The sequence below is a fragment of the Hippocampus bargibanti genome, linkage group LG13, assembly GCF_051943395.1.
Source record: "Hippocampus bargibanti isolate YZ-2025 linkage group LG13, ASM5194339v1, whole genome shotgun sequence".
In the NCBI taxonomy this organism is placed as follows: domain Eukaryota; kingdom Metazoa; phylum Chordata; class Actinopteri; order Syngnathiformes; family Syngnathidae; genus Hippocampus; species Hippocampus bargibanti.
The window spans coordinates 21,030,102-21,042,739 of NC_142746.1; the positions used below are offsets into that span (position 1 = coordinate 21,030,102).

At 42.8% G+C, this 12,638-nt stretch overlaps 2 protein-coding genes across 9 annotated transcripts in view; one reads left to right on the forward strand and one right to left on the reverse strand.

Annotated features, from left to right (window-relative positions):
* Positions 1-7,490, forward strand: part of ebf3b (EBF transcription factor 3b) — a 136,679-nt gene extending 129,189 nt beyond the window's left edge. For 2 of the 8 annotated variants that reach the window (XM_089011683.1, XM_089011690.1), the window contains exons 12-16: positions 477-542; positions 707-878; positions 2,037-2,222; positions 3,273-3,440; positions 5,446-7,489. In XM_089011683.1, coding sequence (XP_088867809.1) covers positions 477-542; positions 707-878; positions 2,037-2,222; positions 3,273-3,440; positions 5,446-5,477 — 624 coding nt within the window. In that variant the 3' untranslated portion in view covers positions 5,478-7,489. Of the gene's footprint in view, positions 1-476; positions 543-706; positions 879-2,036; positions 2,223-3,272; positions 3,441-5,445 lie in introns of all 8 variants that reach the window. The other 6 variants (XM_089011686.1, XM_089011691.1, XM_089011684.1 and 3 more) reach the window with 5 other exon arrangements.
* Positions 1-12,638, reverse strand: part of mgmt (O-6-methylguanine-DNA methyltransferase) — a 173,879-nt gene that overhangs the window by 116,558 nt on the left and 44,683 nt on the right. The gene's annotated exons all lie outside the window — the stretch shown is intronic.

A 12,638-nucleotide genomic window follows, 5' to 3' on the forward strand; every position in this document is an offset into this window, starting at 1 on the left:
GCAAATGCTACCCCCTCACGGTACTGAAAAAAAAACATTGCTAGAGGTCTGACCAGCGCTTTATCGGCACCCCATGCAAGAAAAACCAAAACCCGAACAAATTTGGGAATGGCGCTCCACGTCACACTTCGGGAATGGCAACGAATGAGTTACGCTAGTGTTTTGGTTGCTTTGGTACACAATTGAATTGACAGTGACATTTTTAATTGAATCTTCACTCAACTTCTTTAATTATCGCCATTTTTGAAAATAGCGGGGCTTATTTTGTCAATGAATTTGAGCCTCTAGATGGCAGCACTTAGCACACACAGCTAACAGTGCTATTGCCCAATGTATTCATTCTAAATGCTGGCCAAAAGTGACACCATTTCATGATGGGCCAGATGAAAATTGACCACGGGCCGCATTTGGCACCCGAGCCTCACGTTGGACATCACTATCGTCTGGGCTCTTAGCGTTTTCTCTCCCTTCATCAGGAGGTGTTGCTGAAGAGGGCGGCTGACCTCGTCGAGGCCCTGTACGGGATGCCCCACAACAACCAGGTCGGTATCCGCACGGCGTTGGACTTACATAAATAAGAAATTTACCCAGAAGGGCGGGATTTTCGTTCCCGTTATATCCGGAACGCCATATAGCAGCGAAGCAGGCATCAAAGCGACGACATGAAACCGCAACATCTCGTCTTCCCTCTCTCAACGTTTCTCAGGAGATCATTCTGAAGAGGGCAGCTGACATCGCCGAGGCCCTGTACAGCGTCCCCCGCAACCACAACCAGATCCCCTCCCTCGCCAACACCGCCTCCCACGGCATGATGGGAGTCAACTCCTTCAGCAGCCAGCTAGCGGTCAACGTGTCTGAGTCACAAGGGAACGACCAAGGTGGGCCGATGTGACGTTTCTGGCGATGCAGAGTACAGTGATACCTTGGCTTACGAACTTAATTGGTTTCCAGACAGAGTGTGTAAGGCGAAAAGTGTGTATCCCAAAAAAATAATTTCCCATTGGAAACCATTAAAATGAGAATAATACGTTCCCAGGTCCCCATAAAACATAATTTTCTACTTTCTAATCCTTAAAACTACACAAAATATACCTTATTTTATGTATAATAAATGTGCTATGGTATTGTAATCAAATAAATAAACTGTACTGTATAATAAAGTTGTTTTATTTACCTTTGTGATGGTCATTGATGGAATGGAGTAGCCGGTTTCATCAGCATTAAACACTTGATGAGTAACGTAGCCTTCTTCTTTCACCATCTTGAGGAATGATACCTTGTAGGTGCTTTCTCTGCGATAATTTTACCTAGTTCCTCATCAATTGTGTTCTGTTTATCTGGGTTGATAGCTTTTTGCATCAAGTGTTACAGATGGCTTGTGCGGGTTATTTGTGGAGCCTGATTGATGGGATAATTTAATCTTGCAGTCTACACTCTGCTTTTGAACTATCAAAGTCGAACGAGTCAAAATTTCACTGTTTTCTCTCCATTTTCTCACTCTCTCTCTGTCGACTGCCTGTCTCTTTCTTGACCAATCATGTGGCTTTAACCAAAGACTGGGGGTGGGGAATAGAGGACCAAAACAAGCCGGATGCCATTTTCTTTTAGGAAAACGGGCTCGTTCGCGAACAACACATCACTCATTGTGGTGTTCCGTGTGTATCCCCAAAAATAGTTTGTACGCCAAGGTAAAATGTTTATAAATGAAACGTTCGTGAACCGAAAAGTTCGTAAGCCAAGGGGTTCGTAAACCGAGGTATCACTGTACTTATTTTATTTTACCCCTCCCTCAGTCTACCCATTAAAATAAAACGGATAGAAATCCACATTTTTTTTTTGAGTAACTGCCGACTCCAGAACAAAATAGGCTGTTAAAAGCCGCCAATTAAGTTCAAAGCTCTGTTCTTATTAAAGTGCCATCTGCGTCGCAAGAGGGTATAAAAAAATATAGATATGTATGAATATATTTGATCGTAGCTGTAAATTTCGCAATGAACCAAAAGTGCTTCTCTCTCTACTCGCCGTTCCCTGTGCAGTGGGCTACAGCCGAAACACCAGCAGCGTGTCCCCCCGGGGTTACATTTCCAGCAGTACCCCTCAACAGTCGAGCTACAACACGGTCAGCAACAGCATGAATGGCTACGGCAACGCCGGCATGAACCTGGGGGTGCCGAGCTCCCCGGGGTTCCTCAACGGATCTTCTGCCAACTCCCCATATGGAAGTGAGTCGCTTGCTTGCCACCGTCGCACTCAACCCACGCCGCTGATTGAATTCCGGTTTCGCAAGTTTGTTATCGTACACAATGAATGATTGCCGCTATCTAGCTACCTAGCTATTTGCAATATAGCTAGCTATTTGCTATCTTTTAGCTGTCTTGCTGGCTATCTATAGCTGGCTTTATATTAGCTATCTAGCTGGCTATTAGCTATCTACCTGACAAGCTATTAGCTAAATATTAGCTAGCTTTCTATCTATTTGAGTTATTCCGGGTTAAGTGAACGCTGGCGGGTGTGGCTGCCGCTGCTTACCCACAGAAAAAACTATTTAATAATAATTAATAATAAAAAATAATAATAATTATTATTATTATACAGTATTTGGAATCTTTTTTTCATTTATTGAAGGTGCGCCTTATACAGTATATGGAAAACGTTTGAAAATACACCATCCATTGGGGGTGCGCCTTATACACTGGAAAATAGGGTATTTATATATTATATTTGGAATACTTTTTTTCATTTATTGAAGGTGTTCCTTATAGCCCGGTGCGCCTTATACATGGAAAAAGTTTGAAAATACACCATCCATTGGGGGTGCGCCTTATACACTGGAAAATAGGGTATTTATATATTATATTTGGAATACTTTTTTTCATTTATTGAAGGTGCGCCTTAGAGCCCGGTGCGCCTTATACAGTATATGGAAAACGTTTGAAAATACACCATCCATTGGGGGTGCGTCTTATACACTGGATAATACGCTAGCTTTTCAAGTTGCTACATCAACAACGCATTTGAATTCGCAGAGAGTCACGAGGTAGGTCGTCTTCACGTGTATTTCTAATATATTCTGCCAGGCAATATGAGGATACCGGGAGCCCCCAGGTACTGATCCCGTGCCCCCTCCCGCCTTCCCGATCCCTAAAAGTAACACGAGCCCAGCCTTACCTCAACTGCCCTCTCCCTCTCTGAGCACTACTCACAGCACGTTCTCACCCCTACCCCTCTTTCCTCTTATCCCCCTCCTCCCGTTCCCCCTGTCGTCTCCGCAGTTAAACAAAAGAGCGCCTTCGCCCCTGTGGTCCGACCCCAGGCCTCCCCACCCCCCTCCTGCACCAGCGCCAACGGCAACGGACTGCAAGGTGAGCCCCCCTCACCCCCTCATCCTTTCCCTACGGACTACTGGTCAGATACTGCTGCTCAGGCCTCTGTCCGGTTTGGTGAGGGATTAATCATTACACATATATGCATTTTGACAGGCCAATTTACACATCACACATACGCACACACACATGCATACACGCATATACACACACACATATACACACCCATCCGACTCATTTTACACACGTTCGGAACGCTGCCCATTTCGGTAAGGACGACCCCCTTTCGACGAAGGAGCCCGCCAGAATTGTTTTCGGTAATTATGTTTATTAGCTTTCGAGTACGAGCGCGTCATCGCCGACGACGTGATTGGTTTGAAAACAAGCAAAGGCGCCGTCGTACTCGCGCTCGCACCCGCGGCCCCCAAGATTAATAACATTGGGCTTAATGAAGTGGGAAATTAAAGTTCATCTCGCAACACGTTGGTACTTATTAATACACGTTGTGCAGAAATTAATGAGCAATGCCTCGCCATCATGGACGCTGGCAAACTTAAAAGCATTCCAACCATGACTCTACAAATACACTCCCAGCGTTATCGTCATATATCATTCTCCGGCAGTTCACTGCTCCCCTAATTGTTGAAATGCGTGAAAATTAGCACAGATATAAACTCGCAGGGTGAGGCGCAGTCGCCGATGACGCATCCGAGTAGATCGCTCTGGCGACAATCGCCCAAAGCGATTGTAGATTAGCGCTAATTTTTATCGGAAAAGAACATTGTCCGATGTCTGGTAGGTCTGAGAAATGATGGGTTACGTGAAAATTAGCCTGGATATAAATTCTCAGGGTGAGGCGCAGTCGCCGATGACGGCCCCGAGTAGATCGCTACGGCGACAATCGCCAAGCGATTATCGCAATTTTTTCTCGCAGAAGAACGTCGTCCGACGTCGGGTCGCTCTGAGAAACAACGGGTTGCGTGAAAATCAGCCCGGATATAAACTCTGTGGGTGAGGCGCTGTCGCCGATGACGCCTCCGAGCAGATCGCTACGGCGACAATCGCCAAAGCGATGGTCACTAATTTTTCTCGTAGAAGAACATTGTTCGACGTCGGGTAAATCTGACAAACTACGGTTTGCGTGAAAATTAGCCCGGATATAAACTCTCCGGGTGAGGCGGAGTCGCCGATGACATCCCGAGCAGATCGCTCTGGCGACAATCGCCCGAAGCGATGGTAGATTAGCGCTAATTTTTCTCGCAAAAGAACGTCGGCCCATGTCGAGTAGGTCTGAAAAACGACGCGTTTCGTGAAGATCAACCCGCATACAAACTCTCCGGGTGAGGCGCTCTCGCCGATGACTTCCGAGTAGATTGCTCCGGAGACAATCGCCAAGCGATCGTCGATCCTTGCTCATTTTTCTCGTAGAAAAACATCGTTCGACGGGTTGCGTGAAAATTAGCCCGGATATGAACTCTACGGGTGAGGCGCAGTCGCCGATGACGCCTCCGAGCAGATCGCTCCCGCGACAAACGCTCTCTCGATTGAATCTCCATTGACGATTGTCGTTAATTTTATCCGAAAAGAACGTCGTCCAACGTCGGGTAGGTCTGAATAACGACAGGTTGCGTGAAAATTAACCCGGATATAAACCCTGCGGGTGAAGCGCTGTTGCCGATGGCGCCCGCGAACAGATGGCTCTGGCGACAATTACTGAAGCAATCGTCGATTTACCGAAAGGATCGTCGCTAATTTTTCTCGCAAAAGAACGTAATCCAACATCAGGTAGATCTGAGAAACGATCGGCTGTGGGAAGTGACCGCGCCAGTGGGTTTTCGCCACCCTGGAGCGTCGGACGAATGTTAGCCGGACCCCCTCCAGTGGAAATATCAAACGTAAGCAAGGTAGGGCGTGCTAGCGGGGCTGAAATGTCAAGAGCGAGAGGGAGTTTCACCCACTAGGAGGGCGCTCAGCTGCAGGCAAACATACTTGCAACACGCGCACACACACACACGCATCCACGCATGTAGACGCACAATTTCATAGCAATTTTTTTTTACCCAGAATTCTTCAAAACTTGATAAACTAATCACGCTCTTTGCTCTTTTTTTCTTTCTCTCAGCCATGTCCGGCCTCGTCGTCCCTCCGATGTAAATGCACTTTCATCATCTCAATCAAGCACCAGTCTACCACTTTTCACAGGACACGCCCCCCCAACTCTGACGCCCCGCCTCCTCCAAAAAAACACTCCCCCTTTTTTCCCTTTTTTTTGGGCACACAACAGCAACAAAAAAATACATAGAATAAAAGCACTTGTGCCATGTATAGCTCGACTGCTCGTTGGGAATCTTTTCAAAAATGACTTTTAACAAGAAGAAGAAAAAAATGGAGCTCACGAGGAAGCGCTTTTGTGTGGGACTTTTTGAGTTTTTTTTTTTTTTTGGTTTGTTTTCCCGCCCCCCTTCCAACCCCTTCATGACATCACCCTTGACGAGGACACAGGATGATGATGAAGGGTTTATTTTGTATACCTGTCAACTTGCGCTTTCGGCCTTGATCGACTACGCGGTTCAATACTGGAAGGGACTCTGTGGATTCGCCATTGTACAGTCAAAAAAAAACACAAAAAAAACTACAAAAAAATGAGAAAAAAAATACACTGATGTACAGTACATTTGCCAATGAACAATGAATTTTTTTCTCACTTTTTATTTTTTTTCCTTCCCGAACCGACTCTTTTTAATAGATCCACACGCATAAATTGTGCGTCTTTATAATGTGACTTTTTTGATTTTTTTTTTTTTTTTTGTATTTTTAAATGTGATTGGGGGGTGGCATTGTGGATGCTTTCAACTGGAAATTATAAGAGATATATAACGTAGTTCATTGATCGTCAAAAATCACAAGGGAAGGGGCGTTCGGGGCGGGGGTTGCCTGGTGAAGTTGTACCATGTTTCATTCCTGCATTTTAACTTAAATTTTGTAATTTATTGTAGCTCGGGAAATAAAACAAACAAAAAAAATAAAAAATAAAATAAAAATAATCCTCTTTGACTCAACAAGCACACTGACGTGTACAAAACACTGCTCGGTTGATGAATATGATGTACTTCCATGTCTAGAGCTTCCTTTGAAAAGCAAGTGTGTTGCGTTTGCCATGTTTTTTCCCAACTTTTTTGCTAGCACTGTATATTAATGCATTCATAGGCTACTGTGAAGTACTGTTTCTTGTTGATGAGGAGCAGTCTCCCCTCCCCCCCTCCCCCTCCACCCCACTCCTTCTATAGCTCCAATTCCCTTCTGTGTTTTATATGTGGTTAAATAAAAAAAAAATGGTAGACTATTGTGATATTGCCAAACTTGTGCTAAATATTTATACATCTGTCTTTTTTCATCTTCTTTTAGATCAACACGCAAAAAAAAAAAAAAATCCAAAAAGCAAATCCATGGAGAATGTAGGCGTGAAGAAGTAGTTCATTGTCATCTTTTTGTTCCAACACACACTTGCGGGGGACTTTTTTTTTTTGTAACATATCAAACTATAAATAATGTATTTATCTCTGAAATTTTGTATATTGCTTTTCATTCTGTATGTATTAATCGTCATTGCCCTTAATTATAGTGATGCAGCACAGATAATTCAGCCAAGAAATGTTGCCTTCATTTCTTTTTATTTCTTTTCATTTCTTTTTTATTGTAATTGATGAAATGCAATGTGCATATATGTCATGTGTATTCGCCCAAAAACAAAAAACAAAAAAACTTGTGTTACTCAGTCGAGGCTCTTGTCCAGTTTTTCTTTTTTTTATTTCTCTTTTTTTTTTTAAGGGGAAGTCAAACTTCATTGTTTATTTTTATATTGATTTTAAATTATCTATACGGACCATTTTGAAGAAAACTTTGTTGGTTGTATTGTCAAATAAATTGTTTGTGACCCATATGATAGTTGTTAAGATCCAATAGAGACTTAATGTGCATGAGGAACAACGTCGAGGAAAAAAAAAAAAAAAAAAAAACAAGAAGAAGAAAAAAAACAAGCTCCATTTGTGGTTGTATTATTTTCTGTTTTGTAGAATGTAAACAAGTCATTTTTACTCACCGCTTATGACTCTGCCACATAGCTTACGCGTGTTTTATGGGGGTGGGGGGGAAACATTAAAAATGTCAACATTTGGAATGGAAAATTGATGTTTTTTAAAAAAAATGGTAGTAAAAAAAATTGAAAATGAAAAAAACAACATGTTTTGCCATAACAGTGGGGACCTCTTGAGCAAACACTCAAAAGTAGGGGTGTCTAAGTCATTTTTTTTTTGCTGTGGGCCACATTCTAGTTACAGTTTCCTTTCGAGGGCTGTTATGAATTTGGGAAAGACATTCCAATGAGTAATTCCCTCCGCATATTAGATATAGAGCGCAATACAAATGAATGAATAGCTCGTTTTTCTAATTTCGCAAAATACAGAGCAAAAACAAAACAAAAAAACTACTTTAAATAATAATAATAATAATAATAATAATAATACATTTCATTCATAAGCATCTTTCAAAACTCTCACTTTAAAGTTGTGCCGTGTATTCGCTTTCATACACTATACAACGTTCAACATTTTGAATGGATTTCAACTTACGACCATTTCGACTTACGACCATTTGGTCGGAATGGAACTCGGTCGGTCGGTTGTAAGTCGGATGTTACCTGTACATCCCTATTTATATAATAATAATAATAATAATAATAATAATCACATTTTAAGTCAAAGTCAAGTCAAGTCAAAGTCAACTTTATTAAAGCGCCTTTCAAAGCTCTCAAGGACACTTTACAGTCACAGACAAGCATCGGTACTATAATAAATAAAATACAATCACAAATAGAATGCAATCAATAAAATACAATTATAAATAGAAACAACAGAGAGAGCTACACGGAAAATGCAATTTTAAATAGGTGGCTTTTGAGATGGGATTTGAAGGTGGGAAGAGAATCGATGTTACGAATGTTGGGAGGAAGTGAGTTACAGAGTTTGGGGGCAGAGCAGCTGAAAGCTCTGTCCCCCATCATGCTGAAACGGGCAGGGGTCACACAGAAGTGGAAGGAGGAAGAGGATCTGAGGGAACGAGAGGGAATAGAAATTTGAAGAAGGTCAGATAGGGTATGGGGGGGGGGGGGAAGGTTATGGATAGCTTTAAATGTACGAAGAAGAATATGCGCTATGTGGTGAAAGGATGAGATTCTGGTGATGATCCGAGCTGAAGAATTCTGGACAAGTTGAAGTTTGTGGAGAAGTTTCTGAGGGACACCAAAGAGAAGTGAATTGTACTAGTCAACATGGGACGTGACAAGACTATGAACGAGGATAGCAGCGGTGTGAGGAGTGAGAGACGGACGAAGACGATTGATATTGCGGAGGTGGAAGTCCGCACACCCCGGGTTGAGTTATTTATATACAGTAAAGTCTCGTTATATCGATATTCAAGGGAGTCCGAAAAAATATCGATATAACCGGGACTATCGATATATCCGACCCTGTTTGCATGTCATTTTCTCCATGCGTGCATAGAAATAGTATCGATATAACCAGGACTATCGATATATCCGATATCGATATAACAAGACTTTACTGTATATAAACTCCCACTCTGACATTGTGAAATCCACCACCCTCCCCCAGCCGCTTCAAAGCCTCATTGTCGTCATTCATAAACAGTAGCCGCTTCTTATTCAAAAGCACCCCCAAAACGAGGCTCATTCAACCCCCCCCCGCCTCATTTCATTGCATTAAGCCACCTAGTTAATAAAGAATCAATACATTGAAAGCGCAAGGTTATCCTTTGTCTATAGCAGCCCGCAATCGTTTTGAACTCCTTATAGTTTGCCAGCTGAAAGAAGTGAGTGGGGGGGGGGGGTGCGCACTGTGAAATCTATACTCATCAAGTGGGTCAAACAAGAGTGGGAAGGTGGTGTCTTTAGGAGTGTGTGTGTGTGTGTGTGTGTGTGTGTGTAAGTTCTCCCTAAAAACAAGAGCGCACCTTATCTAACGTCCTACGTTCGCACCGCCGGGGGAAAAAAGCAGGTCACAAAATGTCAATTTCCCATCAAGGCAACATTGTCCGCGGCCACCTTTCCTTTTAATGCACAATTAAGCGGGTGCGCAAAACCCGAGTGCCAATCAGCATATCGCAGCTTATTATGTGTCAAGCGGCGCGCGCGGGTGGGTAGTCGTGGTGGAAAGGGGTGGGGGTGCTGATAGCGCAAAAAAAAAAAAAAAAAAAAAAAAAAAAGGGGGGGGGGGGGGGACAGATGCCCTCAAAAGAGCAATTTAATTTTCAAGCTGCAATCGCCTTCCTAGCCTACAAATCACCTCCGCCCCCCCCGATAGATAATCCAAAGTGTCTGATAACAATAGCGTCCCTGACGTTGCATTATCTGTTTTGGGATACGGCGTGCGATCCATCGCTTTGCTTGCCGCTCTCTCTATTATTCATGACAAACAAAAAATAATAATAATAAATAAATATTGCTTGGCCCCAAAAAAAAGTGCAAACTGTACATTTAAGTGGGAAAGTGGTTGTAAGCTGTAATAGCTAGCGAATAGATAACTAATACCTAGCGAATAGATAGCTAATAGCTAGCGAATAGATAGCTAATAGCTAGCGAATAGATAACTAATACCTAGCGAATAGATAGCTAATACCTAGCGAATAGATAGCTAATAGCTAGCAAATAGATAGCTAATAGCTAGCTAGCTATATAGCTAATAGAAACAGTAGCTAGCTAAATAGCTAGATAACCAGATAGATAACAAGATAATAAATAATAATAATAATAATAATAATAAATTTCATTGATAAGCGCCTTTCAAAACTCTCAGTCACTTTACAGTAACATAAGTTTTATTTTCTGTGGGTGAGCAGCGGAAGCCACACGCGCAAGCGTTCACTCAACCTGTAAGTAACGCAAATAGATAGAAAGCTAGCCAGCTAACAGATAGCTAATAGATAGCCAGATAGACAGTTAGCTAACTAGCTAGATAGCCATATAGCTAATAAGTAGCCAGCAGATCCGGCTCCCAGCGCCACTTCCAAGATGGCGCTGGGCCCTCATAGATAGCTAATAGCTGGCTAGCTATGTAGCTAATAGACACAGTAGCTAGCTAACTAGGAAGATAGCCAGCTAGATAACAAGATAGCCAGCTAATAGATTTTCAAGACGTCTTGAAAGAGGTCAACTGAAGACGCATAGCTGATGGTTTGATTGCCCCCGTTTGCGCCATTTCCCCCAAGATGACGAGAGGGAAAGGAAGAAAAAGTTGTGAGGTTGAAAGTACAATCAAAAATGACACGTTAGCTCAGTTGTTGCCAATTTTGAGGCAATTGTGGAGGTGCGCCGGATTGTCTCAGCAGGTTTCCTCCTCCGCGTGTCCACGCCACTCAATCATTCCGAGAGCCGCTTTATTGGAGAACTCTAATGGCCCAAACCCTCCGCCATGATCTTAATGTCTGCATTAAATATTTATCAATCTTGGGTCAATAATGCCCCATAACCAGAGCCTAACAGACCCCCCGCCCCCGCCACCCTTTTTGCACCCGCCGTAGCGTGCGACCAGTCCGCCCTCCCGACGCCGGCGAAAGGTGAAGGGGTCACGCAATCAAAAGGGAGCGCTGGGCTCTTCCGCGTCCGTACGTTTGGCGCTCTTATCAAGAATGGCGAGTGCTTATCTGTCAAAGGAGAGAAATATTGAAAAGCTGTATCGATCTTAAGGCTTGCCTAAAGGGGGGTTGCGTTCGTGGATTGTTACATTTCAAAAGAAAGCGCTACATTTCAAAATAAAAATTGCTATAATAAAAAGACAGTTTATTTCTAAGCGTCTTTCAAAACTCTCAAGGACACTTTATAGTCACTCATTGTGCAAAAATATGTCCCCTCCAGTGCCAGGGTTATTGTCATTTTCACTCAAATTCCAGGACCCACAGAATAATGGGGGGGGGAAAAAGTGAATTCCTAAATTTTACAGGTCTGGAGTTATATGAGCTTGAAATGAGGGCATTGTCCAAAATACAATGCAATACATACATATTGGTTCATATAGCGCTTTAACAACAGCTGAAGCTGGAACAAAGCACTAAAACTGGCCAAAAGGCAAATTCTGCCCCTTTGTGTAAGGGGAAAAACATTGCCAGAGGTCTGACCAACACTTTATCGGCACCTAAGTATGAAAAAACAAAACCCAAACAAATTCGGGGATGGCCCTCGACGTCATATTTTCACTTCCCGAACAAATTCGGGAATGACACTGTCATATTTAATATAATTATGTAACATTGCTAGAAGCCATGACCAGCGCTTTATCGGCACCCAAACAAGAAAAAAACAAAACCCGAACAAATTTGGGAATGACATTCTGTGTCATATTTAACATTGCTAGAGGCCATGACCAATGCTTTATCGGCACCCAAGCATGAAAAAAAACTAACAAATTCGGGAATGACACTCTATGTCATGTTTAACATATGTAACATTGCGAGAGGCCATGACCAGCGCTTTATCGGCACCCAAACAAGAAAAAAAAAAACAAAACCCGAACAAATTCTGGAATGGCGCTCAATGTCATATTTAACATATGTAACTTTGCCAAGAGGCCATGGCCAACGCTTGATCGGCACCCAAGCATGAAAGTAAAACCTGAACAAATTCAGGAATGACACTTTATGTCATGTTTAACATGTCACATTGCAAGAGGCCATGACCAGCGCTTTATCTGCAACCAAACAAGAAAAAAAAACAACAAAAAATGAACAAATTCTGTAATGGCGCTCTATGTCATATTTAACATATGTAACATTGCCATGAGGCCATGGCCAACGCTTTATCGGCACCCAAGCATGAAAAAATAAAACCAGAACAAATTCAGGAATGATGCTCTATGTCATATTTAACATATGTAACATTGCTAGAGGCCATGACCAGCGCTTTATCAGCACCCAAGCATGAAAAAACAAAGCCCGAACAAATTCGTGAATGGCGCTCAACGTCATATTTTCAATTCCCGAATAAATTCTTGAATGGCAGTGCATGAGTTCAAACCGAGCGAGCTAATATTGAACACTTCAAACAATAGCGCTAAGAGCTAGCGTAGCGGTGGATTTATCAAAGTTGACGCGCAGCAATAAATATTTGTTTATTTAGCAACCGGGTTTATCGCGGCTTCCGCTTTGGGTGACCGTCAGGTGAAAGATGGCGCTCGGGTGATAGCGCGCGCAACAAAAGGGTCGAGCGGACAATGAGGCGGTCAATGGAGAGCGCCCGCTTGAAAGAGC